Here is a 26054-nt window from a genome sequence, read left to right as displayed (position 1 = left end):
AATAACATTTTCAAGAGCAGGACAGCTGACCCACAGGGAGCTGTACAGGGCAGCTGATAAATAAACTGTTTCTAAAATGCAATTCATCATACTTGTGATAGAGAGCACACTAGTCCTCTCTGAAATCTTTTCTGTTTCCTTCACATCAAGTGTGCAATGCTGTAAGGACAAGGACAGGAAAAACTGCACAGGTGTCCTTTAAGAAAATAGTTCCAAAAGTTGCTTAGAAAGAAGAGGAGGGCAAACTTTCTGTAGTAATCTGCTTTTCCTTTACAATGCCAGAGGTCTGCAACAGGACAACTACAGGACACATGAGTTGTCTGCAAGCCTTTCTCAGTGTATCAGACTCCTGATACGAGTTACCTGGAAGAAAAATGACTGCAAAATGTATGAAAAACAGACCTGAATGAAACTTTTCTCAGTAAATAGAGACTGCTAATTCTGTTTCTAACCAACTGTGGTAGTTCATATCGTTCATCTGTTAAGTCTGGAAACAGCTTTATATCCAAATATATTTAATTTTGTAAGTGATTCTTGACCAGCAGAATTTGCTTTCAATAAATACATGAGAACTGGATAGGTAACCATTTTGAACTGTAGGATGAACGGCAACTGCTCAATATTCAGTGTAAGGATTATGGAATAACTTTGCAAAGTTCTCAGTTCACATGCAGGAGCTTTTATGACCCTTACTGAATTGTTTCTACCAAAACATCAAATGTGTTTTCTTAGTGCTTTAAAACTTCAGTCATCAGAGTGAAAGGGCAGCAAACCAACCTCTCAGGAAATGCATTATTTAGTAATTGGAATACCATGATCTTTACCTCCATCCCACTCATGACTTCAGGAGATAGCACTGCAAAGTTCCTGCCTCTCCTCATCTCTTTTCCAGGCTGTTTTTAACCTATTCCTTTCAACACTTTCTTAGGGAGAAACAGTTTCCTACCTTTGTTCAGCAGTATCAACTTTCTGTTTTTCTATGCCTTCTGATACAGGAATAAATCAATACACAGGTGTCCTGTCAACTTATTATGGCAATACTTTATCTTTTCTTTACCTATTATTTTTCATGGTTTGGGGTTTCTTGTGTCTATATTTCATGGGTTTTATTTATTTGTTTTGGGGGGATAAATGGGTTTTTATTGCCTTTTTTTTTTTGACAAAACACTACTGCTGTTATTTTGACTTACAACTGAGCTGATGTTTTCTTTGAGCCCAAAAAAGTTACACTATTATTATAGCAATTCAAAGGCCATGGGTTAGCAGATGCTAAATTACTATTGCTAACAAATTCACTACTATAACCCAGATATGGGAACTTGTTAGAGTGTTCTGAAAGTCCATAGCTGAAATGAGTCCACTTACAACACTTTCTCCAAAAAACCAAACTTCTGATGACTTAGTTTTTGTACTATAAAATTTTCAAGTCAGGTGCATTGACTAGAATTCAAACAGTTTTTCTGTAGTAATTAAACTTGTACAGAGAAGAAATGATCAGTAGGAAAATTATTGCAGTGTCTAGTTCATGAGAATGAACTGAAATATATATGGGAGCAAGAATAAAGAAAATTTTAGTCCTAGGTTTGCTTTTACATACTCTGAGATACTCCTCTAAATTGTGGATGGTGACCGGTGTATCTTTCCCCCCTTTCTTCAGTTCTATATTGGGAAACCCAGGAAGTGTGAAGTCCAGCCCTAGATCTTCCACTGAGCAGCCATTCATAGTCAGAGCCTCCAATGCATACTGTAGACTTTCTTTGGTCTAAAAAATTGGAAGTGAAAACCAATGAGAACAATTCATTCAAATTAACTCATCCAAAAGTTAAGCAGACGTTTCTATAAGAATATTACCACTAAAACTGTTACAGTACTCCTTGCTTTCCTTCCATAGTTTTCATACATAACACTAAATCAAGACAAACCAAATAAATCAGCTTAATGGATAAACTGGAAAGATCATAGGAGTACACTTTTTTCTAGCAATTTTGGGATTACTTTGACTTCTTGCCTATTATGTATCTAGAAAATACTAGTGCAAGATAAGGAAGCGTGTAATAGGCTAAGGCTCTTAGGCTACGTGTTTGCCTTAGAACAGTTAATAGCATTCAGATTTGCATGCATACTGACATTTTTCAGCCTTCATCCATCAGGTTTCAGGTTTTTCAAACTCTTGTTGGGAAATTAAAGGCGGTGACAAAGGAGAGATAGTGAGACAGTGAGGCAAAGAGGAACAAAGACCCACAAGCTTGCAATAACTTCACTAGTAACAAAGCAGATGTATTAAGAGTATAAATTAGGTTATTAACTGCTACCTTCTATTAACATTGGATGCTAGAAAAAGCATGCATGCCAAAGACCTTTCATCACTATTCTGCCACAGTGAATTGTACTATTTTCAGCTAAAAGTGGATAACCTTGAGAAAGACTTTTCTGTATGTCTGACAGAACCTGTACCCTCATGCATTATGACAGTTTACACAGTTCTGCATACACCTCTTCAGGACAGGAGGGGAAAATACCCCAACACAAAAGGCACTTCTAAGAAAACCTGAAAATTTGACTAAACTAACTAATAAAGCCAAACTTTTTGAACATTCAAGAATCAAGGACAGATTTTTTTCCGCTGATATTTAAGTTGGTTAGTCTTTTCAAAGTGAACCAAAAAGAGAAGTTAGGCAAACACCTGACAGTTTCAGACATTTCTAGACTGTGCTTAACCACACAAAAGAATCCTGTAACGTATTTCTCATGCTAGGCTTCACAAAAAGATTGTTTTATAATTACTAGCCGCTGATCCAATAACATTAAAACTACTTTGTATTAGAATGAAGTAATTATCACTATTATCATTAGTATTAAGCCCTATCATACACTCTGAATTACTCCCACTTCATAAAATCCAAATGTGTGAAACTGCATTCTTCCATTCTTAGGGTAACTTTCCCACCTGTGTTTTATCCTGTTCAAGTCTTTTCTTTTGTCTCACAATATCTTCAAGGTGATATATTGATTTGGCTACTACTGGATCAATACTGAACAAGTCATGTGATGTCAAGGAAGTTTCCTGTCGCAGCATCCACTTATAAAAAGGAAGTCCAAGAGGAAGGTCCACCTGGAAAGAAACCAAAGCACTGAACTGTTTAGTATTGAACTGTCTTCCAAAAGAATATCTTCTGCTATCTTATCTCTTGACTGGACCTAGAATACTATTTACTATTTTGTCCTTCCAGCACACACCAAAACACCGTGTCTGATTGGTTTTGCCTCAGAAATTTACAGCTGAGAAAACACAACTGACTGCTTAGTGCACATACATTAAAGCAATCAGCAAACTTGCAGCTGGGAGAACAATAAGCCCAAAACAATCTTGAAAGAAGACTGGATAGAGGCTGCAACATGTGCCAGGTAATGGCTTTTCCTTTTTACACTATGGGCTCAAAAGCCACTGTAAAGATCTTCAACATATGCTACCCTCTCCCCCCTCAAAAGTTCAGCTGCGTCCCTGTCCTCCTCCCCACCCTCCACCAAACTGCACTTAATTCTAGAGTTGAAAGCAATACCATTAAACTCTTAATGCTTTTATCGCTCAACACTCAGAATTACTATTTTAATTTGACCCCTTCAGAATAATATTTTATAATTTATCCTTACCAGTCTAAAATCCATGATTGCCTTGGCCATTAGTTTTCCCAGAAAGCGGAACTTCATTTTAACTTTTGCAATGTGAGCTGGCTTGGCTGTTCTACCAAAAGGAAGTGCAAAAAGGCCTTGAAGGTTATGTATATACTTGGTACCTTCCTGGCTTCCTGTTGAGGAAGGAAGAAAGAAAGAAAAAGAAAATGGTTCAGTACATACACATCCAGTTTCACTCCAGACTCAAGTCTGAAAGTGGCAGACAGTCAGAACCTAAAGCTTCTTATAAAAACCCCCACCCAAACAAAACAAACAAATAAACCCAAAACCAAAACCCACAAAGATAATCACACTCTATCATCAGGCGTATTACCAGGCCACAAACTGAGGTGCCCTTTACAAAACTAAAGTCAGCTTAGAATCAATTCAATATTAATCAATATTGGTAATTTAGACAGTAGAGCAATTACCTTTTGGATTGGCTAAAGTCACTTCTTCTCCCCTCCAAAGGCCCAAGTCTGCTCTCTGTAGTTCCTGAGATACAAGTGCATAGAACTCTAGTGTGGGGCCTAGGCCTGTGCCAACCTTCAGGGGAAGGAGGGTGAAGGGAAAGGAGGGGGAATGAGATAAATAAGTAAATACATTAGTCCATTACATCAGTTTGAATATCAAAATCTTTACCTTATTTGCTATAAAGAAGACTGCACTGCAAAAAGCATCTAAGAGAACATAACTATGCCAACATTTACAATATGACAGAGGTAGCTTGGAAAGACCCCATGTCAGAGGGAATAACAGTGGAATAAAAGTATTAACCACCTAATTATCATATTATAGAGGAAATGCACACAGCTGTTTGCTTAAGAGTTAGAAAAAAACGTGCTCTGCAGAATTAAGATTGATTATGAAATTCAGATCAGAAAGAGCTTCTCCAAGAAACTAAAAATAACAACCAAGTGGATTAGGGATAATTAATAGATAAAATTCTGTAGCACCAGCAACATGAAGGAAGAAGAGTCTGACCACATCATTCTAGGAAAGTTGTAGCTATTTTGCATTCATCTCCAGTAAAAAGGGGTTAAATTAGACTGCATTGATAGTACTTACTTCATTCTCATACTGGATTTCCAACATGGCTCTTGAACTGCCTAGATCCTGCATCACAGATTCTGCCTGTTTCAACAGCTCATCTCTGTTCACAGTGCGCTACACATTAAAGAAGTTTTAAGTAGTGAAATTATGTCTGTAAGTCCCAGCTCCCGAGGCAGTTACAACATGAAAAAAGTCAGTTATGCAAGGTTTTCCACCCCATGCCAATAGTTCCACAGTTCAACAATTTGTAAGCTTATACTTTGATAAAATAGTTCTTGCTTCTATATGAAAACTGTTCAGAATTAAAATGTTCCATATAAAATGAAAAGCCAATACCTTACAAGTGTGTCAGTATAACTAATAGGTACTACTCTTGCCAAGAATCTGGCAATAGGACTGTAACATACAGAGAAGTGCTGTCACTTGATGTTATATACCTCAAACTATTATAGGGAGAAGAAAACAGAATAAAGATGCTGAAAGCCAAACAGAAAACCCAACACCACCAGGATTCATACATGTTGGAAGTTATATTCTGTTTTAATTTGGTTCTCACGTCTCTCATCTTTTTTCCCCCACAGGTATTCAAGGTCATACAACACATACAGCAGATCTTATTTTAAGGTAACATCTCTCCAGACTCAAGGCAGGCATCCAAGACTACCTCAATTTAACACAGTTACAGCTTATTATGCTGTGAAAGGAGGTTTACCTTCCCCAAATACAAGGGCAGTATTTTTGTTTATTCAGGTAACACTTAAGGGTCTAAACCCTACTGCTTGAATTCTTCTGAAAAGTCAAGCAAAGCAGAGGTTTACAAGCTAATATGTAGAAATATCACTAAATTTTTTCGTAAAACTCAGCATTCATTACTGGAGCCTAGTTTCAAGAATCCTGTGAGGACCCCAGCTGAGGATGGAGGATGAGGATGCTGTGAGGGAGCACCGGCCATCCCGCAGCCCCTCCTGCCACCTCGTGGCCAGCACTGGGAACACACTGAGCTTCCTCTCGGGGGCTTTAGCGACTAAGAACCATCTCCCCTCACCGCTATACCACCAAAACCTCCAGCTTCACAAACCAATCTCCCTCACATTTACATTCTTAAAGACGATATAAAAATAAGCAGATCGTCCATTCCATTTGAAACAAGATCTACCTACTTTTTTCCTGTCCAGCCGTGGTGCCACTCTGCTATCCTGAGAATCTGACTGGTTGATTTCTGGATTAGTATCCAGCAGTCTTTGCATGGCTCGATCACGATCAAAAGCGGTTACATAAAACAGCATTTGGCGGGTATCAAACGGAAAGAAAAATGGGCTGTAAGGAGCAATGGATTAGTTAGCTGTGTTCCACGTAGCATCTATGACTATCATTTAGTTTAAAACAAAACAGAAACGTAGTATGCCTGCAATTAGTGCTTTACTACACACTGTGGTGAAAGCAGCCTCCATGAAGGAAGCCTTCCAGAACACACTTTAGTTTTAGTTACAATGCCTACGAGCAAGAGTCTAAAGAAATGCAATAAACGAAGGAGCCACAAAAAAATTCTACCTCTTCTTCAAAAATAACTCAAAACACTTGAATGCCTTGGCTATGCAGTTTACATCAGAAAATAAAATTCCTTCTTCACAACTGTTTTATGTTTCGTAAATGTAACAGATTAAAAGATTTTTAAAAAGTGGCTCCAGCTCCTGTATTTGGCAGTGGGAAGGCATGAGAACCTGCTTACAGCAGCACCAGTATTCTACCTTCCACCATTTGCAAAAATATTTTAAATAATCTGTAAAAGATTACCAGAGAAACTTCTTATTTTAATTTATCACTTCCACTATTCTCAAAGGCATGTGTATGTTAACTGTAGTTCTCTATTAGCATTTAAGTGAAAAGGCAGTTTTATGGAACAAATACTGCTATAGATGTTTGTGTAAGAATATACACTCATACTCATCATCTATTATCTGGAATGTTTATGAAGGACTTTAGAGACCTCATTTTAAAAATGAAAAGCCAAACAGATTCTCTAGAGTATGTATTTCCAGTCAGTTGCTGCAATTAACATGCTTGAAAAAACCAAGAATGTCAATTCTGGTTTCTCATTTTTTCAAGTGCAAGAGCTTTACAGCTTATACTCTGTATTGAGATACTAAAAAGTACTATGAACATAGGTTTGTAAAAATTATTTTGAATATTTTATCAATAATGATAAACACATTTTCCTTTGTACCATATTGAATATGTCATGATAAATGCAGTGATACGGTAAAAATGCCATTAAGCAGTTTAACAGGAGAAAACCACCACCTGAATAAACAAGTACCATAATTTCAATGAGAAAACTTAAAATTGCTCAGAAACTCCCATAAGAAGTTGCCCAAACTTCGCAGCTAGTCTATCCCTTAGCAGGTGGTTTAAATTATGCAATATAGGTGTAAACATCCATAGGAGTGTCACTGATGTAACTTGGCAAGACTTCTGTGACCACATTTTACCCTCCTCTGGCTCTCAAGAGTTTTGTAACGTGTGATGCACTTGTGCTGCCCAGTCAAGAGGCCTACTCAATTCAAATTAGAGACACTATGCAGCAAATCATCCATACCATGTTTTCCCCAGTTCTGTCAGCCAAGTTGGTATGTTTCCTGTCATAATGACCAAAGGATCCTGAAGCTGCCTGTTTGCTTTTGCTGTCAGTTTGCTGTTGATAAACTCCGAGGTTGGAATTATCTCCTTGCAGACTGCATTCTGTGTTAAAGAAAAGCAATGTATTTCTAGTTAGAGAAATGCTGAAAGAAGTACCAAGTCTTTAAGACATCTCTTTAATGCTTATAGTTGGCTTATCATCACAAGAAAAAACAACTTTGTCATTTTGGCCATCCAGACTCTAAGCCACAAAAGAAGGACTCAGTAGTGTTTTACTGTTCATTTTCTTTTCAGGAATAATGTTGGATTTTGAACCTAAAGAAGGAAAAAGCACAAGAAGTGTGTCCAACATACTATAGAGAAAATATGGCCGATGATAAGAATTTACTGCCTTTGTCTTATCAGGAGTTAGAGAAACATGCAAGGGAAGATTACAGTAATAATTTGTATTATTCCATCGTGTTGGGGGGCAGCAAACAGGGGAAGAAGGTTATTTAAGGTGTTTGAGGACAGAACCATCTGTATTATTATTATGAAAGGGGATTTAAAAAGTGGTCTACTCACATCATACAAGTAATACCAGTATCGACTGATAGCATGTAAAACTCTCAAAAGAAGAATAACATCTAATGAGGGATCTTCAAATGTTATATTTTCAGGTGGAGTAGATATGAGGTAAATTTCCAGAGGATTTAATACCGAAGGGCATACACCATCTAGCAGGAAAAAAAGAACATGTTAGCAAAACAAATCAGTTAGTGGTCTTCCTAAGATTTTTATTAGGAGCCTAGGTAGTATTAGTCATGGCATTCCCTTAGCTACAACAGTTTAGTTAAACAATTCAGTAAATATCTTATTTTTAGTTTTAATACACAGATTAATATATGCTTACTATTCTTATACTATGCTTGCTTTAAAAGAAACACCACGGTGTCTGTAAACATTCCAGTGAAATTTCTGCAAGGAAGGGGAGGAAAGCTAACATATTAGCAAGGCAACACACTCACCATGCCACAACTCATCATGTTTTTTAGAATTTCTAGGGGAGGTTTTTGTGGGAGCAGTTTGTGCTCTTCCTCTTTTACCACCAACACAGTCCTTATTGCCATCTTCGTCCTCCCGCACAGGTTTGTACCTAAAACATAAACAGAAGTTAAAAATATGTTTTTGAAATGCTAACTAACATGGAAATGAAAGCACTTATGAAAGTGTTAGTTCTTTGATTACCAGAATTCTACTTGAGTAACAGTTAAAAGCAGAAAGGCAAGAACACTTGCATTTGGATATGATCCAGCCTTTGAAGGTAGGCCCTCAGAAGCAAAGTTTGTCATGAGGGAGAAAAAATGGGGACCCTTCGGCTCTGTGAACTGGAAGGAGAGAAGCAGAAGGTATAGACAAAACCCCAAAGTGACTGGGGTTTGGGGGAGTGGTGGTGGTTGTTTTTTTTGTTTGTCTACTTTTTTCTTTAGCACATTTTAAGATTAGAAAAAGACACTGCTGAGCACTGAAATTGTAGGTCAGCGCTCCTCTCAAAGTATGGCCAGAGAACACATAAACCTGCACCCCAAGCATATCAGGAAATTCAAAGGTCCACAGTTATGGAAAGAAAAAGAAGAAAGACAGCTACATTCCGATTTTCTTGATGTATATACATTTAGGAAACTGGAGAAGATATTCCCTGATTTCTCTAGGAAACTTACCAAATGGTATGTGTTTTTGTCCAAATCCCAGCTCTTCCTAATGGGTTGCTTTCATCATCTGTAGATTCCCTCTCTTCCTCAGATTGCAAACTGTACTGCCTGACTGCCTGATACACAGTCATATTGTATGGCAGCAAGTGATCTCCAATGTAAAACTGCAGTCTATGTCTCACATTCCCTGAATTTAAGAATTGAGCAGCCTGAACAAAACAAAAAAAACCCCGTACAAGTTAGGAAGCTTGTTGCACAGCTTTTCTTTTTAAGCTTCTCCCCACACTTCTCCCTCGCCTTGCTCCCAGACCAAAAGCTTACCAAAGATTCATCTATTTCTTCATCTGACCCATCATCATCACTATCTTCATCATCTTCTCTAACTCTTCCATAGCCTGAGGCAAGAGAGAAGAAAGATTTCCTCATTAGCTTTTTTACATGAAATGTGACAATGCTCTGATACTCTGACTTTTATAAATTCCACTGCTTAAAATCGTTCCAAAATGCACCAGTTAAAAACAGTAAGATTCAGAAGTGCTAGAACAAATTTCAGCATCAACATCTGGTATCAAAACTGCCAAGCTACAGTCAGTTTGACAGTAAAGTAGATTATACTTCTGTTAGTATTTTCACTGAACTGTTTACAACATGAAACAATTTGTCCCAGAAAAGGGAAGATTTTCTACAGTCTTAAGTCTCCTCCCTGTGAGCAAGATATATTTATTTATAGGTGCCTCCCATTTGTCTTCAGTGTAATCCCTCACAGGTTTTTATGAGCTCTAACACTGACTGTAGGAACTATTTCAAAAAGCAAAACACAAGTTACTGTATAATATATAAATACCTCTAACTACAAGGTATCTTTCAATGGCTTGTACCAAAGCCAGAGGATCAATCTTCACAGGTCCACCTTTCCACTGTTTCACATTAGCACAGTCTGGATGTCTTTGCAGTTGGCATTTTAATTGATGTGTATTGAAGAATTTTAAAGCTTGGGATCCTCTGTTAAGAGAAAAACTCAAAATAATTTGTGAAAAAAGTTGCTACACAAAGAATCTAATAACTATAATTGCATTAAAATAGGCTTATACATGCATTTACAATTTCACTGGTTCAGTGCATCATCTGTCAGATTATTTCTCTAAAAATAACTTACTACAGTTTGGATAAATAGATTAAAAGTTTTCTTCTATAAGAACACCAGAATTCAAGTTGGACAAAATCTGGAAGCTACACAGATTAAGAGAAAGCCTAGCCTGAGGTCTGATTACAATATGGCCCACAGTGACCATCTTTGAAATCTGCAGTTGTTCCGATTGTCAGCTGATGCCCCATGAGATTTAGAGCTGTGTTTTCCTGCAGTGCAATAAGTATCAGAAATGGGCATTTCCTTCCAAAATACAAGTATTCATCTATATGTTTTTTTCAATAAGGACCTGAATTTTAATGTTAGTTAGATTAATGCTACAGTTTGAGGTTCCAATTCATCTAATATAATGGATGTTATGTCACCATTAGTGACAAAAAATCCACACTAATTTACTCCCTGAGACATAGAAGACTTTTGGCATTTCTAAAAAGAAGAGCTTTCAAAAATTCATGTTCAATGCTCCTCCTCTCCTAATTTCTACATAATCATAAGACTATGTCTACAGTCAAACTGAGCTTTTCGCCAGCACCAAAAAATACTTGCAAAACTTCTTTGCAATTTGTACTAAAATCGATTTCCTAACTGTGATACAAAAAATGAAAGCTAGTGTTGATATACCGAAGAAAAGCATAGATAAGAAATTGTAGAAATAGGTCTTTAGTCACTTAAATTTGTTACATAAAGCACAACTAACAAGCTGGATTCCAAATTTATTCTCTATCTTAAGACTCAGGGCAGGTCCACAGTTATTTTAAATTATGTTGACAGCCAAGAGTTATCACTCAATCCATTATCATGCTAGAGAACAGAACTTACATGAGTAACAAAGTTTAGCACTGTAATACAAACTCTGCAGTTTAATGACTTGGCTAAAAACATCAGTGTCCCAGCAATAAATAGATGTTTTCTTCCCAGTGTTTGTTACATGGAGACAAGGAAGACTTTTGAATTTTTAAAGCTTTAAATTTAGCGACTGCATTTAAAATTACACATCCGCCTCCAATCTAAGTGAGAGAAATTTCATGATGGTAAGCAAATCTTTGGTTAACCATTCCATCTTCCACTGAATAAGAAAGCCAATTGTGTAATCACTTCTGTCTTTAACAGGGTCAGAAGTTTCTATTACTTCCATTATCTCTTGGAGCGTTTAGTGTTGTTTAAACAAGTTTTGGAAAACAAAAGCTTCCAACAAAACTGTTACCTGAGCATTAATCCTTACCTGCTCCCTGTTCCATTTCCACTAGGGAAGTCATGCACTTTAACAGGGAACTGTTCCATCTGACTGAGGCAGTTGTTCATTTTATGGACTAATGCCAACAAAGGTGCATTTTCTAATGGCTCTAATCTTCCAAGGGGCTCTTCTCCAGGAAGCTGAAATATAGTCCAGTCTTTTAATTATGTGCCTGAATTAATCCATCTTAAATAATTTATACCACAGATTATTTTAAAAAAGGGATATTAAGAATCACTGTTCTCACTGAAAGCATCAGCAGTATCAGGATGACTAGATGACACATCACAATACTACGAAAGATCTGTTTCAAAGAACATACTTTTCTCTCCTGGTTTCAATTGAATAGCCCTACAGATTTTAAGCATTCACCCTTAGCCATGAGCAATAAGCTTTGTGGAAGTTGTAGTTATCTACCTTCCTCTCTTCCACTTTACATTTATTCCTTTAAAAACAGGACACTAGTTCCTTGCAGTATTTAGGACTAAAGAGAACAAGTGATAAGATTACTATCCAAACTCTTTCCATATCAACTTCCTAAAAGACAGAAACAACTTGTAAGTTGTTCAAGACACAGTTAATTGGCCATTTTGGAACTTTTCCCACTGCTGTGTGAAATTCTCTGTAATTACAGGGTATTCAAAAAAGTTCATGGCCTATAAAGACTTAGAACCATGTGAAAGTTATAGTGCTATACAGTTTAGGCATAAACAAACATTCCTTCTGTACTCTATCTTTAAAATAAGGTCAACACTGAACCTTCTCAGATGGTTTTTCGAGAAAGAAAATTTGAGAGAATGACAACTAAGAATTCCAAGACAAAACCCAAGAAAACTTACCGGAGAAGAAAAAAATACATGAAGAAATCTTTTCAATCTGATATCCCTGCTTACAGCATCTTTTTCACTTTTAGATGTCAAATAAAGCAGCAGTTGTTTAACAAACCCACTATGCTGGATTTCAAATGAGGAGACATCGGACTCCGAGACAATGCTACGGATTTCTACAAGGCACTCTGTTCCACCATCCACCTGAGAAACAGGAAGGTAGTGTTTTACTATGCAGGTACTAAAGGTTTAAGAAATACTATTTTTCCTTCTACTGCATGGAACAGCTCTAAAGGGAGGGGGAAAAAGGGAAAGTCCAGAGTATATCGTAACTTAATACAAGCAGTAACGGGGCAAATAATCTGAGGATAAGCACTTCTCTGTTCAAGGGGAGACATTATAGGCAACATCTGCATTTTCTTTATTTTAAGAGAAATGCAAGGTCCCATTTTTGTCTCACACAAGGTAAAGATGAGGTCCAAACAAGTGGGTTTTTTTTTAAAAAACAAACACACACAAACACACAACCCAGAAAAAGAAAAACAAAAACACCAAAACAACCCCCCCAAACACAAAAAACACAATGTACAAAAAAAACCCCAAACAACTCAGACTGGTATATATTTTACACGACTTCCACGTGGGAGAGAAGAAGAGAGAAAGTTACATATTTTAATGATTGCTTAGATTAAAGCACAGAAGATGGTTCAGCTCTTGAGCTTTAGATGTTACATGTTTAGACCACCTATCAAGGATCACAACTGTTTGAAAAGCAAGGCTCAACCTCTTGATATGCTCACAGATTTGCCTCAATCTGTATTTCTTCTATCATTTTAACAAAATGCTACTTCCCTTTTGATCTCCCTCCACCCCCAAAGTTCTTACTACAAACTGTGTTGCTCTTTAGGTATAAAGAGCACTTTACACCTAACACACTTAACTGTGGAACTTTTAAATTTGAAATAAACTGCTATGTAAATGACATATTGCTAGGAATCAAGAATACCCTTGTTAATACTGGTCTTTTATCATAAGTGATGTGTGTCAGAGCTTATATACTCATTCCAAAAAATGACTCCAAGTCATAATGAGTCACAAGTCAAGTCAAGAAATGTCTCCCCACTCCAATTAAGTTTGCCATTTCTAACCTGGAGGTTGAGTTGTTCAGTTGCAGTGCAAAGTCTCTGTAATACATTTAGTGCAGGATTGCTTCCATCCATGTTTTCAGAGCTAAAATAATGTTCTACAAATTTATGGGCTTGCTCCTTAATCCAGCCCTTAATTTTTTCTCTGTAAAGAAGAACACAAAGGCATTTGGCCACACTTAGCATTTCCATCACCAATATTGCAATAAATACAACCAGAGTATGATTTTTCTCCATGTTAAACAGCAGTCACAGACAAAATCTCTTTGCTCTTACTCTAATGCCGTAAAGTTCTTTTCTCTACAGATCACTTTTTCATCACTTTTCTCAGTTCTACAATTTTTCCCCACCATGCTACTTTAAACTACTAAGAGGTTATTTTCTCTACCTTTATTTCTTGATTCTTTTTCCAGAGTTATTTTAACTGTGGTTGTGCTCAAACTTCTTTGTTACATGGTATGCAAGCCCTTGATGGCTTATCATAAACAGCTGTACCTCAAAGTTAACATCATATTACAAGTACTTTGACTTTTTTGTGTGTGTACCTGTTATTGGAAATGGTATCCTTGGAAGCAGCCCTTGCAAGACCACTTACTCCTGCTGTTCGTGCTGGTTCAATATTATTACTGTTGGACTGTGTGCTTAATCTTCCCCATGTTTTAGGATTTAAACTTGCCAAGAAAGAAGATTTAGGAGATTGAGTAGTTGTAGGGCTTTTAGCTGGAGGAAGTAAAGACAAAATTAAGAGAGTAACAGGTTTGTTACAGTTAGTACTTTTGGCAGCTTATAAACTTACTTTAGAAGGAGATAAAGTATCACATTTTAAGAATTATTTACCTTGATTGTCTACTTTCTCGTCATCTCTTGGAGGAGAGTATTTTGGTCTCCTTGGCCCTCGTTTTGGCAGTCTTTTCCTCTTTAGAACATCACTGAGTCTTCTGTCCAAAGTTAAAAATAAAGAGACATGTTCCCACCCATCATATTCACAGACATACCCATCCCTTATTTTAACATGCATCTGCCAGCTACTTCCTCAGGAATTAAAGAACAGGCTCTATCCCACAACATGGAGAATACTCTTCACTCTGGGAGAAGGGACCTGAACACTGTTTGAATTGACAGGACCAAGTGACTACTCTCACAAAGAAGGGGGTTTGCTTCCTGTCACCTTTCTATTATGAGCAGTCAAATGCAGAAGCGACACTAAACAGAGGCCTCTCATAATTTTCATGTTTTAATTTGTGTAACTATCTGTTTATTCATTTATTTGAATACCCTTAAAAAGAAGAAAAAGAAAATCCACAAACTTCTACTGAATAAACACTGAAAGACATTGGATATTTGACCTGCCTCTCTTATTAAAGCCCAGAAAACACTTTTTCAACAATTTGAGGCATTTCTACTCACCAACCCCTACACTTACAAAGTTCACATATTTCAGTTCTGGTTTAAAGTGACAAACACTTGACCTTTAAAATGAAGGTAAACTGTGTAACATGAAAATAATTTATTATTTATTCCTACAAGAGATTTTAATTCTACAAGTGTTCAAAATGGTTGCCTTCCAACAAAGTAAGTTAAGGATGATTTCTTTTTTCTCCAGTCTCCAGCAGAAAGGACCTATGCACCATAGCTCTTAAAGAATTGCTCTGTCCTCGAGAGTTAGATGAGACTATAGCTGTGGCTCTTGGTATCCTCCCAAAAAAGTAAATTATTTCATATTATTACAACATAACTATCATGTCACTAGTCCTTTTTTTTCTTTTAAACATTTAATATAAAATTAATCAAAACTACCCACTGAAAGTTTCAACACCACCCCACTTTAGTCCTTTAGAGGAAAATACCACAGCAAAACACAGACAACAATATGGCAGCCCATGTCACTCTAGGTTTAAAAAAAAAAAAAAAAAATTAAACCACAACAAACCACTAAACTCAACCCAAATATGTCACTTTCCAGGAACTGCACTTACCCCTGTGGGCTCAGATCCAGCGAATCCTCCCGGCTGTGCTGTAAGCTGGGAGAGCCCAGCTCTGCAGCTGCGTTACTGGCAGCAGTGGCTGTTCCAGTACTTATTGTGGTCGTGGTGCCCAGCGTTCCCGAGCCGTTAGTGCACACTTTGGGGGGGCTCGTGAGCAAAGCCTCGGACTCTGCCAAGTTTTTTACTTGGTGCATCACCCCTTGGCAAAAGAAGAACTCTTTGTTTAGTGGGTTGGTTTGGGGGGTGGTGTGGTAGCAGGAACAAGGGTGTTTGAAAATATAAAATATGTGAACCTCTGTTTTGACTCTGGCAGCAGTGGCTCACCCCACCCATCAATACAAAGTTTTAAAAGCAGCTCAACCTTTTCTCCAGAAAGTTAACCTACATAGTTTAAAAACAAAAAAATACAGCAGCATGACCAGTAGCTAAAGAAACCCTGAAATCCCCAATGGAGTAGAACACAGACTTCCTGCCAAGGATTCATCAGTTTTCTCCAGTAAGACTTCCCATGTAATGAGCCATCTTCAGCCCAGGTCAGTTCACTAGGATCTAGTAAGCCTTGTTTCAGATTCAGAAAACACAAGTTTGTCTCTTCCAGAGTCTTGGTAAGCTCCTCCCTAGCAATACGAGGACAGCTTGCACAGATTTGTCTTTATAATAACAATATTCCATTTTTACAGCTTGGGGAGGTTGGAGAGGAGGGGTAAAGGGTATGGATTCTATACACACATGTTTTTAAAATACTACCCAGAGAGGTGAAGAGAAAAAAAAAAGAAAGCAAGATTTACCTTCTCTTCTGAAGTAAACACTAAAAATGTCAGGTAACTTTTGCATTAAGATCTCTGCCATCTGCAGGGCTCCAACTACTATCTTAAGGTCTTGACTTGACAGCATGGAGGCAATATGACTAAAACAGATAATTTGTTAGAATTAGCTTTGTCTTTTTTTTTACAGCGTTTTTCTTTACAAATCAAGTCAATTCATCTTGCATATACAGCACTGGAGACTGAAAGCAAACAAATTTCACAGAGCTTTTGTAAGAGCTATAAATAAAAGGACAGTCTTCTTCCCACCTAAATCACTTACTAAGTTTTAACATGGCATAAAGAAAAAGAGAGGGTTTCCTCCCTTCATAAACATGGTGTTGTGCAGCTCGGTACTGCCTTTGAAAAACTATTGAGTTTATTTTCTGATTGTATCCTTTTATCCAGCTCCCTAACTTTAGGCACAACATGTAGGAGAGGCTTCACAAATAAAACTTACCAACTGAATGCCACGACTGTCTATTACTGCTCACACTGTATTACCTCAAAAGTTACCTTGCCCTTAGAGAAGTTCATAGGCAAGTTTTAGAAATCAAAAAACCAATAAAGGGTAATATTAGACATTACCTATGGCTGTGGGTACTAATAATCTAAGTTTCCAGTAAGAATGCCCAGTGTTGGCAACTACTGCAAAATCTATATTGCAAAAAAATTCCTGCAGAGCTGGCAGCCTCAGCTTTTGGAAAAATACATAAGACTTTAAAAGTATCATTTTCCCCAAAAAAAGTAATTACAAGTTTTAGTTTTAAGGTTAAAATTAATTTCATTCACGAGAGTTAATGAACCCACCTTGAAACAGCATGGTTTTTCAGAACATCCTTCAGAAGTTCAGCATCAGCAAAATAAATTATCCTAAGAATTGCTCTAAGGCACTTGTGTCTAACAGCAGGTCCAGCTGAAGAACTATATACTTCATAAAGAACACCAAACAATGTTTTGATAAAGGATTTTGCCAGTTCTGGGTCCTCTTTCATTAACTGTGCTCGAGCATCATCCTTCTTCAATTCTGAATGTCCACCTGTGAGAAAGTGTGCAACCAAACACTGTTTAGTTCTTTGCACCTCTGCTCTGATGCTTACTTTCTTCCATAAAAGCTGATTTAATTCAGCTCTTAAATTGAAAAGCTATAATTTAAGAACCAGAAGTCAAAATCATGGCAAGAATGTAGGTACAAAGCCTCCTCTTTTAAAGAGTTCATTCTTTTTTTCTTTAGCTTTCTTTCGTATTTCTGTACAACAGTAAGAGCCCTCACAGAGTCTTTGTTCAACAAAAAAGCTGTATGAACAAAACTGTTTCACAAGTTCCTAGGCCAGGAACACCCCCAGCTCCCTCCCAATTCAATACATTCTCAGTTCCCAGGAAGAGTTTACATGCTAAAAAGCATACGTGTCAACACTAGGAGTTTTGTTAGGAAGTTGTCTTCATTCATTTAATCAGAACAGTCTGATGTTCCACAAAAGCCATGAATTTATTAGTTAAGTAGTAAACTGCTGCACAATCCAGCACAAATTAGCCATAGGTAGAGACACCAGGTTTTTCTGAGCTGTACTTACTAGTGTTTGTATTGGCTAAAGGGTTTGGTTTTCGCTGAATGGCACGTGCTGTTCCAGTATCCTCATTTATTTGCTGCATAGAGTTAAAGTCAATAGTATAGACACGCCCAAGTGTAGACAGGCTGATCTCATCCTCACCAACCTGATGAGCTGCCTAAAACCAAGGAAGAGTTCAAAGTTAAGAAATCCCTAACAAACAGAAACTATATGAAAGGTGAGGAGGGGGTAACACAGTAGGAAAAGCAGTGACTGACAGAAATACAGTAAGAACAGTGATTAAGCAATTAAGTGATTTGGGATGACAGAATACCAAAATAGTGCAATACTACAGCAGGATGTTTGAGCAAACTTGTGTTTCTTACTCAGAAAGATCAAGAGTGGTATTGTCAAAGACGTAAAGAAAGCACTCGATTCCCTGTACAACCGCACGCGTATTTTAAAAGCATCACCACACAAATGTGTGGAATTACTACCTCTATTATTCGACTATCAATCCTGTTATAGGGATGCCAGAGACCCCTGTCATCTCGCCATTGCCATATTGCACCATCTGTATTTTGTGCATTTCCTTTCTTTAGCATAGTATCAACAGCAAAGATTCCCTCTTTTGGCAGGCAAGGCATCAGTTCACTGTAAAGAACATTAAAACAGTATTTTACTAGAAATATACAATCAAGACCATCTAAGCTGAAAACTGTTTGCCTTCATTTTAGTGAAGTTAGGGATTTCAACATACCAACCATACCCAAAACCTAGGACTGCAAAACTTACCAGATAAGGGAAGTAAGCTCATAAAGTTCTTGAGGACTGCGTGGAACAAGGTCAATTTGTTCTTGACAACTCCCATTTGAGGCTCCACAAAGAAGGAAGTGAAGAGTTTCTGCAATATCTATAAAAATTATTATTCATGAGATTGCCTGTATCAGAATATGGACTCCATTTCCTGTTGGACACTACACAGTTACTGCCCAAAGCAAAGAGACAGTAGACAGTAAGACAAAAGCCATCTCTTGGAACAGTGTAAGAAACGTGTTTGTTCTCAGCTCTGGGGTTTGTGGTTTTCTTGGTTTGGGGTTTTTATCTCTAATGGACTTCTAGGGAGAAGTGTCACTCAATATACAGCACACAGAAGAAAACAGGGAAACATACGGGGCAGATTAAGTGACAAGTCAAAATTTATGAGATGAAACAAGGAAAACAAGTGATGACTAAAGACAGCTGTAGAGCACCTACTTTGTTAATGTTTTACCTTAGAAAAAGTACTTAAATCACATGGTCCCCCCACATTGTGTAGATCATAAAAAAAATTATTCAATTTGTGTTGGAATGAGAGTAATTTGTGCAGCTAATACAGACTCAAAATTAGGTGAGCACTCCAGTGACAACAACTAGATAGGAAAGGGCAGAAAAAACCCTCTGAATAAAAGCTTTCAACAAGTTCAACTGAACTATATCTCAGGGGAAGCATAGTAAGAGAGAGAACAATTGAAAGAACAAAATATTTATATAATCAAGTACAGAGAGGCCCATATTGACTGTAGGCATTAACTTGAACAGGTCCCCTAGAATATGAAAGAGTAAGAACTCACTTTGCTTCATGAGCTGGACTGCAAGTGTAGGGCAGTTGGAGCACATCAGGGAGAACATGCGCACCACCATGATGAACATTCCTGAGCTCAGGATTGGAGGCGTCACAACCAAGAGTTGCTGGATATTTGTTAACAAGTCCTTGGAAGCAACCTGCTGCAGCAAGTTCTTCAGGAAGGAACAGCAAAATGGGAAACATTAGTCTTTGGCAGGTAAGTCCTCAAGAGAAACAGAGGGAGGGAAGTAAGAAACAAAACTCCACCCCCATCCACACCGTTACCTCCTCGTGCTGGAAGTTGTCCACCAGCCGTGCAAAACAGAGACAAGTGCTTTCAACAGACTTTTTATCCTGTTATAAAAAAAAAGTTATGTATTTGTTTGAATTGAAATACATTAACTTGCATTAGATCATCCTGTCATTTCCAGGCATTCATAAAATATCTCCAAAAAGGCCAGCTGAATCTATTTTACAGAACATCATAGCTCTTCAATTTTAAATTAATTGATACATTCTAAACCGACTTCTGATATGACTGTGCTCCTGCATATTCCCTGGGAAACACCCCACACTTGCAACACTAATACCATTAGTGACCTTTAGAGATAAATACATGGATCTATAATATTCTTTTTGGATTCTGCAAGGAGGAAACAAAAGGGAAAGGAACTACAAAGCCAAGTAACAGAAGATATCAATAATAAGCAGGAGTGAAGGCTACTGTTCTATAGAATACATGGGGTCCATTTTTTATATCATGCAGCACAACCAGCACAGCAAATGCTGAACACCAGAGCAGGTTACCCAGAGAGACTGAGTCTCCACCCTTGGAGATATTCTGAACAAACAAAAAAATCAGCTGGACATGCTCCTGGACAATCTGCTCTAGCTGACCTTGCAGGGTAGCTAGGACTAGACAATTATCCGATTTCACTATTCTGTTAAAAGTAAACTCAAGATTCTTTTCCAGAAAATTTCCACCTCCAAACTTCTTGAAATCTTACTTTTTGGGATTGTAGCTTCTCTTCAGAGAGCAGGAATCAGTACCTATCCCTACTATTGCTAAGAATGGTGCTTCCTGCTCCTAAAGTACAATCTAAAGCTGATAACTGACTCTGTAAGGCTGCTTCAAAGATTCAAATAGTCTTTCAGCAAGATGATGTTTGCAAAATTAAGAACAGCACAAGAACACACAAAACCATTGCCCGAAAGCTTCCATTAAGTTTATTTGTTAACAAACAATATACCTCTCATTTTCCATCTTTATAATAGGGATCTGCCAGCCAAGCAGATCATCAGAAATCTCTTTTGTAGGTGCTCATTTATGAACACAACAACTTTGCAGGTTAGGTAGCATTTAGGAGCCCCATGGTTTAGGATTTATCACTTCAAACTATTGTGCAAGAATAGGAACTTTTTTTTAAAAGCCATAAGCCCTCCCAAAAAGTGAAAGCAGTGAAAAAGGACACAAAAACTGAAACTGAAGCTGTTCTGAGTTAAAAGTGGGAGAGAACCTTGCAAGACATTTGTTAAGGAAAAAAAAACAACAGTAATACTACTAGACTTCCTCTTTCTGATGTCCTTGTAGTTCTTACAAGGACTACAAACCCACTATTATTCATGCTCTAAGTTTAACTACCTTATTTACCTCATTTTATATAATGTCACAAATCCTTACAGCATGCTTACAAAGAACAAAAAGCTCATATGCACATTAGGATATTGCAACTTGATAGTACAGAAACTTAAAGACAATTATCACATTGCAAAGGTAAATAATACACAATAAAGAACTAGGTATCTGGAGGCAACTTTATACTACTTCCACTTAAAAATTAGAACTTTATATTTTTTAATAGCTTCTTACCTGATGGGTTAACCTTTGTGTAAGCAGTGGCAAAGAGTCTGCCACAAAGTGAAACTCATCAGGTGTTATACTCTGGCAGCAGTTGGCAGCGATAGCTAGTGCATTCCTCTGTGCATTTATACTGAAGAATTCCAGATACAGCAAACAGTCTGCCAGCCCACCCTATAACAAAACAAACATTTTCACTTTCAGTGCTGCTGAAGTCACAGAAAGCTGTTTTCTTATTTCACCTTCACAGAAGATCACCAAGATGTGGAAGTGGCAGAGGTAAGAGGGCAGTTTTTGTCACTTACTGCCTGTAGAATGGCTTTGCTGTGCCTGCGGGACAACATCTCCAGGGCTGTAAGCGCCTGCTCTGCCACATCAATGCACTGGATAACTTGCAGCTACAAGGAAACAAAAAAGCTTGTAGATCAAGTTCTAAACCAATCTGTAAAAGCAATCACCTTCATCAACACTCGGACAGACAGTCTCTACTAAGACACACATGCTAATGAAGCCAGATGGAACCAAGCCTGCCAGTTTAGGTTATCTCGGCTACGAAGCTACTCCAGGAGACAACAGCTCAATTACACAGCACCTCTGCAACATCAACCTGACCAAAAGCTCTCAGTGGATCAGACTGCACCACTCAGCAGGGATGGGAACAAAAATTAAATGTGGTTTTAAAAGACTCTCGTGCATTATGTGTTATCTTGTAAGCCGTGAAAAGAAGCTGTTATCTTAATGGTATTTCTTAAAGTTAAAACAAAAGTTAAAATCTCTTCGTACTATTTTATCGCTGTTTTGATTTCATTTTACCTTTTCCAAGAAGACAGGAATTGCATCTACCACTACAGCAGATGATCTGGGAAGTGCTTCCATCATGTATGTTAAGGCTCGGCATGCATGATTCATCTATTAAATAAACAAATATTTGGGTTTAAGTTCAGATGACGTATTTTTGCATTTCAAAAGTTTCTCAAATATTACAGATTACTTACAATGTCAAAGTTGTGCTCCATCTGCAGCAGCGTTATCTGTTTTTAAAAAAAAAGTATTGTTAGTTTAGAAAAAATTATCTAGGTACCATCGTAAAAAAGGGTACAAATCACTACTGTAGCTTGACTCGGGACTTTGACTGTGGGTAAGTTTCAAAAGAACCTACCTAAGCTTGAGTTATTAAAGAATTAACAAGACTACCAAAATATCACAAAACTTGCCCTCAAAACCACATAATGTGATAAACGTATGCAAAACTACAAGGAAGTCTATATAATATAAATTAAAAAAATTAAGCAAGATATTGAATGAAATATTATATCCTCCAATAGAAACATGAGATTAAATCTTTACCAAAGCTGGTACAACACTCTTGACTGGAAATCCTCCTAATGTTTCTTCATTTCCCATGACCAACAGCTGGCACATCTCAATCACTGCCTGTAGTTGCTGACTTTCATCAGTGGCTTGGAGACCTTGTAAAAGCTGTTGGGCTTTAGAACCTAGTTGTCCAGAAAAAAAAATTAGGAAAGAAGATATTAGAAAACATAAGTGTTCAAGGGAACTGTTATGCTATACTTCTGCCAGAGCGGAAGACCAGAGATAGTTTGTTTTCCTCTGTATTTGTAGTTTCACTTCCTTTCCCTGTCATAAAAAGGTAGGATAGGAAAGGGAGACAAAATCTCTCTTGGCTGTCTTTCCAGTGCAGACTGGTCAGCACAGGGAGTCCGCCACACTGCTCCTCACAGCCATCTTGCCAACCTACAGCAGGTGCCAGAACCCACACCACCCACCCCACCTTTGTAAAGCAAAGGACTTTTCAACACCCTCCCGGATCATACAGCACATGAGACCCCATCCTCTCCTTGGCATGCAGTGTAACAGGCTGCCTCTGGCTCTCCTGGGAAGCCAAACAGACTTAGACTAGAAGGTACACATCTCATCCAGCTGCATAATGCAGACCTGGGGGAACATGCCTAAGGACCCACGTTCTCACTGACACACCATCTGAAGGGAATTATTTCTGTCTGAAACTTAAGACACTTCTGAAACTAAAACCAGCATAACTCAGAACTGACATCTACAAGTAGTTTTAAAGCTAGCTTAAGCACTTGTTTAAAGCTAGCAAAAAACCCAAGGGGGTTGGAGAGGTCTTTTGTTAAGCAGCCCATCATGCAAAAGAAAAAGATAAGGAAGGGGTGAAAAGGCAAGAACCCTCCCTTCCCCACCTAGAATGGAACATTATGATGCCCCCAAAAAAAGAAAAGAAAAGAAATACAGCTAAAGCAGATTTCTCTTCCTTAAAAGAAGACAAGTAAATTAATATTTTTGACCGGTGGTCTAGCACTATCATGACATACAAGTCTCCAACACGTAAAATATTAAACTATGAAGCTAATACAAATATTAGATTTACTAGTGGCTGAATTCTACTAGTCTGGAAGTGGAAAGAATTAAGTCAAATTAGACAAACTTTGCTTACTAGCTCCACTTCCAATTGTCCTGTGGAAGAGCTGCGACATCCGAGGACCAAGAGGGCCAAACAGGTGAGGAGGAAGACCCCTAGCCTCTAATAGAGCTAAAAGCAAACAGAGGATAACAGCCATTGTCAAAGCTTCTACGAATATTTTTAAAAGCTTAAATTCCATGATGTTATCATTTAAGATTGCTAGAATTTTGATATTTTAAGAAAGAAGAATTAGAATTAGATGACTGCAGCTACCTTGATTTCCAAAAAAACACCGAAAAGATGACCTTTGGAGGATAAGTAACTCATTTCTGTAAGTATCAGAGCATTAAGGCCCTTTAAGAAGTCACCCGCTGAGTGTTCAGAGTTATGCATTTCACAGAAGAAATCTGGTCTGTTAAACTGTTGTAAGTCTAGAGCTACAATAGCAGATATACCAGGCTGTAATTTCAAATCTGAACTCAAACTACATAAAATAGGTTAAGGTTATCTTCACATTTTCAGAAACTGCATGTCACTACTAATCTGAAAAAAAAAAAATGACACTGAAAAACAGGTTCATATCTTTATCTGTTGATGTGCAGGAAAGGGAAGAACTCTGCTAGCTATTAGCGGGTTTCTTTTTTGATTGATTTTAAACACTTTACAGTAGTGTTACTTAAACTAAACTAACTGGCAGACTCTGATTTTTATTGTAGCAATCATGACTACTGTTGATCAGTAAAATAATCATTAATAGTGAAAACCAATTTAGCTCTATATTCCTAATGCATACCTGTGCTTACTGAGAACTACAAGCTAGTGAACTGGTACTGACACAGCACTCACTTCAAGTTAAACACCCAGATTAACCAAAACCTCTCATTTGCAAGGGAGATCATAATCTCAGGACTCCCTGCAATGTAGCAGCAAAATCATTAGTCCAACTGCAGGACATGCAAACTGAGTTTATACCTGTTTGTACTCCTGGGTTTTGAGAGACCGGAGTCCTTTAGCCCAAGCACAAAAGCAAGCATTTTAAGAACATTCAGATTTTGTTTGGTCAAAGCTTATAGCAACATGGGTATCAATGACAAGCACAAAAAAAAAAAATGTTATCCAGAAGCAGGCAGAGTACAATAGGCTTAACCTGGCCTGTGAACTGAAAACATGCTTGCAAAGATTATTTTGATATTTGAGCTTACACACTTGGGACTGAGTTCTCAGTTCTCTACCTCCACCTCCTCCCAGAAAATCATCAATAGTAGTGTATTATACACCATGTAAATGAATATGCCACCCCCTCCAGACATTACTTCCAAATTCTTGCATCTTTAGTATATTAAGGTTTGTAACTCCATACTTCAGAATTACTGTAAGCAAAGCAACACATTCGCAGACAGTGAAACAAAATACAGCCTTCCCACTACATGTAATACAGAATTTGTGTAAGTATGGCTACTTATAGGCTGCAAACAACAGAGGTAAATTAATAACAACTTTTATACCTTGTAGTCTTCCCATCTCAGAATCATCTGACTCACTTTCTCCAGAAGTTGTCATACCTACAGCTCCAGCAACAGAACTAGAAGCTAAAGAAACAAAATAGAGATTAACACAATTACAGTGCCTTTAAAGCTACAAAATTCACATGAAAAAAGTCTCTGCCATCAAAAGTGTGCTCTGCATATAACATTGCCACCAGCCAACTTCTGTACAACTTCCATTTCAAAGTAGACCAGTCTACAGTCTAGTACTTTCCAAAAGCTGAAGAGAGTGGCTAAATCCACACAACATAATGAAAAAGTACAGCTAGATCCACAAATTACATTTCAGATAGATTTACCAGTATCCTTAATAAATTTATGCTTTTCTTAATTGAGTATTACACTGCACTTAGATTTTCATTAATTTTAACTTTCAGTACTGATGTGGCTGGCTTTAAGCATAGAACATTTAATATTTTCTACCATTCAGCATAATTACTGGAAAGCACCTTTGAACTCACTACTGATTAGGACCGGGTGATAAAATTATCATTTAATAGGACTGTGCAAGTAATAATATTTAACTTAGTTATAAATTTCTCCAGTACAGAAATGCTTGCAATTTCAACAGAAAACCTGCAGAATATTTATGAGTAATTTCAACAGAGCTTTTACAGGTACACGATGCCTTCTGTATTCTAAACCATTCAGTGTCTTTTCAGTTGGTAGTAATTTATGTAGCATCAGCTGAAGTTACTTTTTTTAAAAGAGAGAGAAGCTTGAAAACTAAAGTCTGGTTTATTGAATATAGTTTGGAAACTACAAGAAAGCATAATTGACCCATGTATCAGACAGCCAAGAAACCAAACTCAAAAGAGAAGATCCCTCTCACTCAAAATCCTTCCATAATAATTTATGA

At 37.5% G+C, this 26054-nt stretch overlaps 1 protein-coding gene across 6 annotated transcripts in view; it reads right to left on the bottom strand.

Annotated features, from left to right (window-relative positions):
* The window catches only part of TRIP12 (thyroid hormone receptor interactor 12), a 71973-nt gene that overhangs the window by 6444 nt on the left and 39475 nt on the right, over positions 1-26054 (bottom strand). For 3 of the 6 annotated variants that reach the window (XM_018074897.2, XM_018074901.2, XM_018074898.2), the window contains 32 exons: positions 25157-25240; positions 23685-23780; positions 22556-22704; positions 22204-22239; positions 22022-22117; positions 21514-21606; positions 21221-21382; positions 19636-19704; positions 19358-19523; positions 18540-18657; positions 18242-18398; positions 17769-17922; positions 17005-17233; positions 16180-16298; positions 15383-15590; positions 14244-14344; positions 13952-14126; positions 13410-13551; positions 12274-12465; positions 11423-11574; positions 9898-10070; positions 9375-9448; positions 9063-9262; positions 8370-8497; positions 7927-8078; positions 7322-7464; positions 5886-6042; positions 4741-4839; positions 4104-4218; positions 3652-3806; positions 2948-3112; positions 1598-1762 (listed from right to left, as the gene is read on the bottom strand). In XM_018074897.2, the coding sequence (XP_017930386.1) occupies positions 1598-1762; positions 2948-3112; positions 3652-3806; positions 4104-4218; positions 4741-4839; positions 5886-6042; positions 7322-7464; positions 7927-8078; positions 8370-8497; positions 9063-9262; positions 9375-9448; positions 9898-10070; positions 11423-11574; positions 12274-12465; positions 13410-13551; positions 13952-14126; positions 14244-14344; positions 15383-15590; positions 16180-16298; positions 17005-17233; positions 17769-17922; positions 18242-18398; positions 18540-18657; positions 19358-19523; positions 19636-19704; positions 21221-21382; positions 21514-21606; positions 22022-22117; positions 22204-22239; positions 22556-22704; positions 23685-23780; positions 25157-25240 (4424 nt within the window). The remainder of the gene's footprint in view (positions 1-1597; positions 1763-2947; positions 3113-3651; positions 3807-4103; positions 4219-4740; positions 4840-5885; positions 6043-7321; positions 7465-7926; positions 8079-8369; positions 8498-9062; positions 9263-9374; positions 9449-9897; positions 10071-11422; positions 11575-12273; positions 12466-13409; positions 13552-13951; positions 14127-14243; positions 14345-15382; positions 15591-16179; positions 16299-17004; positions 17234-17768; positions 17923-18241; positions 18399-18539; positions 18658-19357; positions 19524-19635; positions 19705-21220; positions 21383-21513; positions 21607-22021; positions 22118-22203; positions 22240-22555; positions 22705-23684; positions 23781-25156; positions 25241-26054) is intronic. The other 3 variants (XM_018074899.3, XM_025895375.2, XM_018074900.2) reach the window with 2 other exon arrangements.

This window comes from Manacus vitellinus, unplaced genomic scaffold (assembly GCF_001715985.3).
Source record: "Manacus vitellinus isolate BGI_N305 unplaced genomic scaffold, ASM171598v3 scaffold_29_pilon, whole genome shotgun sequence".
NCBI classification, from domain to species: domain Eukaryota; kingdom Metazoa; phylum Chordata; class Aves; order Passeriformes; family Pipridae; genus Manacus; species Manacus vitellinus.
The sequence above is the reverse complement of the archived record's forward strand: the minus strand, read 5'-3'. Positions and strand labels throughout refer to the sequence as shown.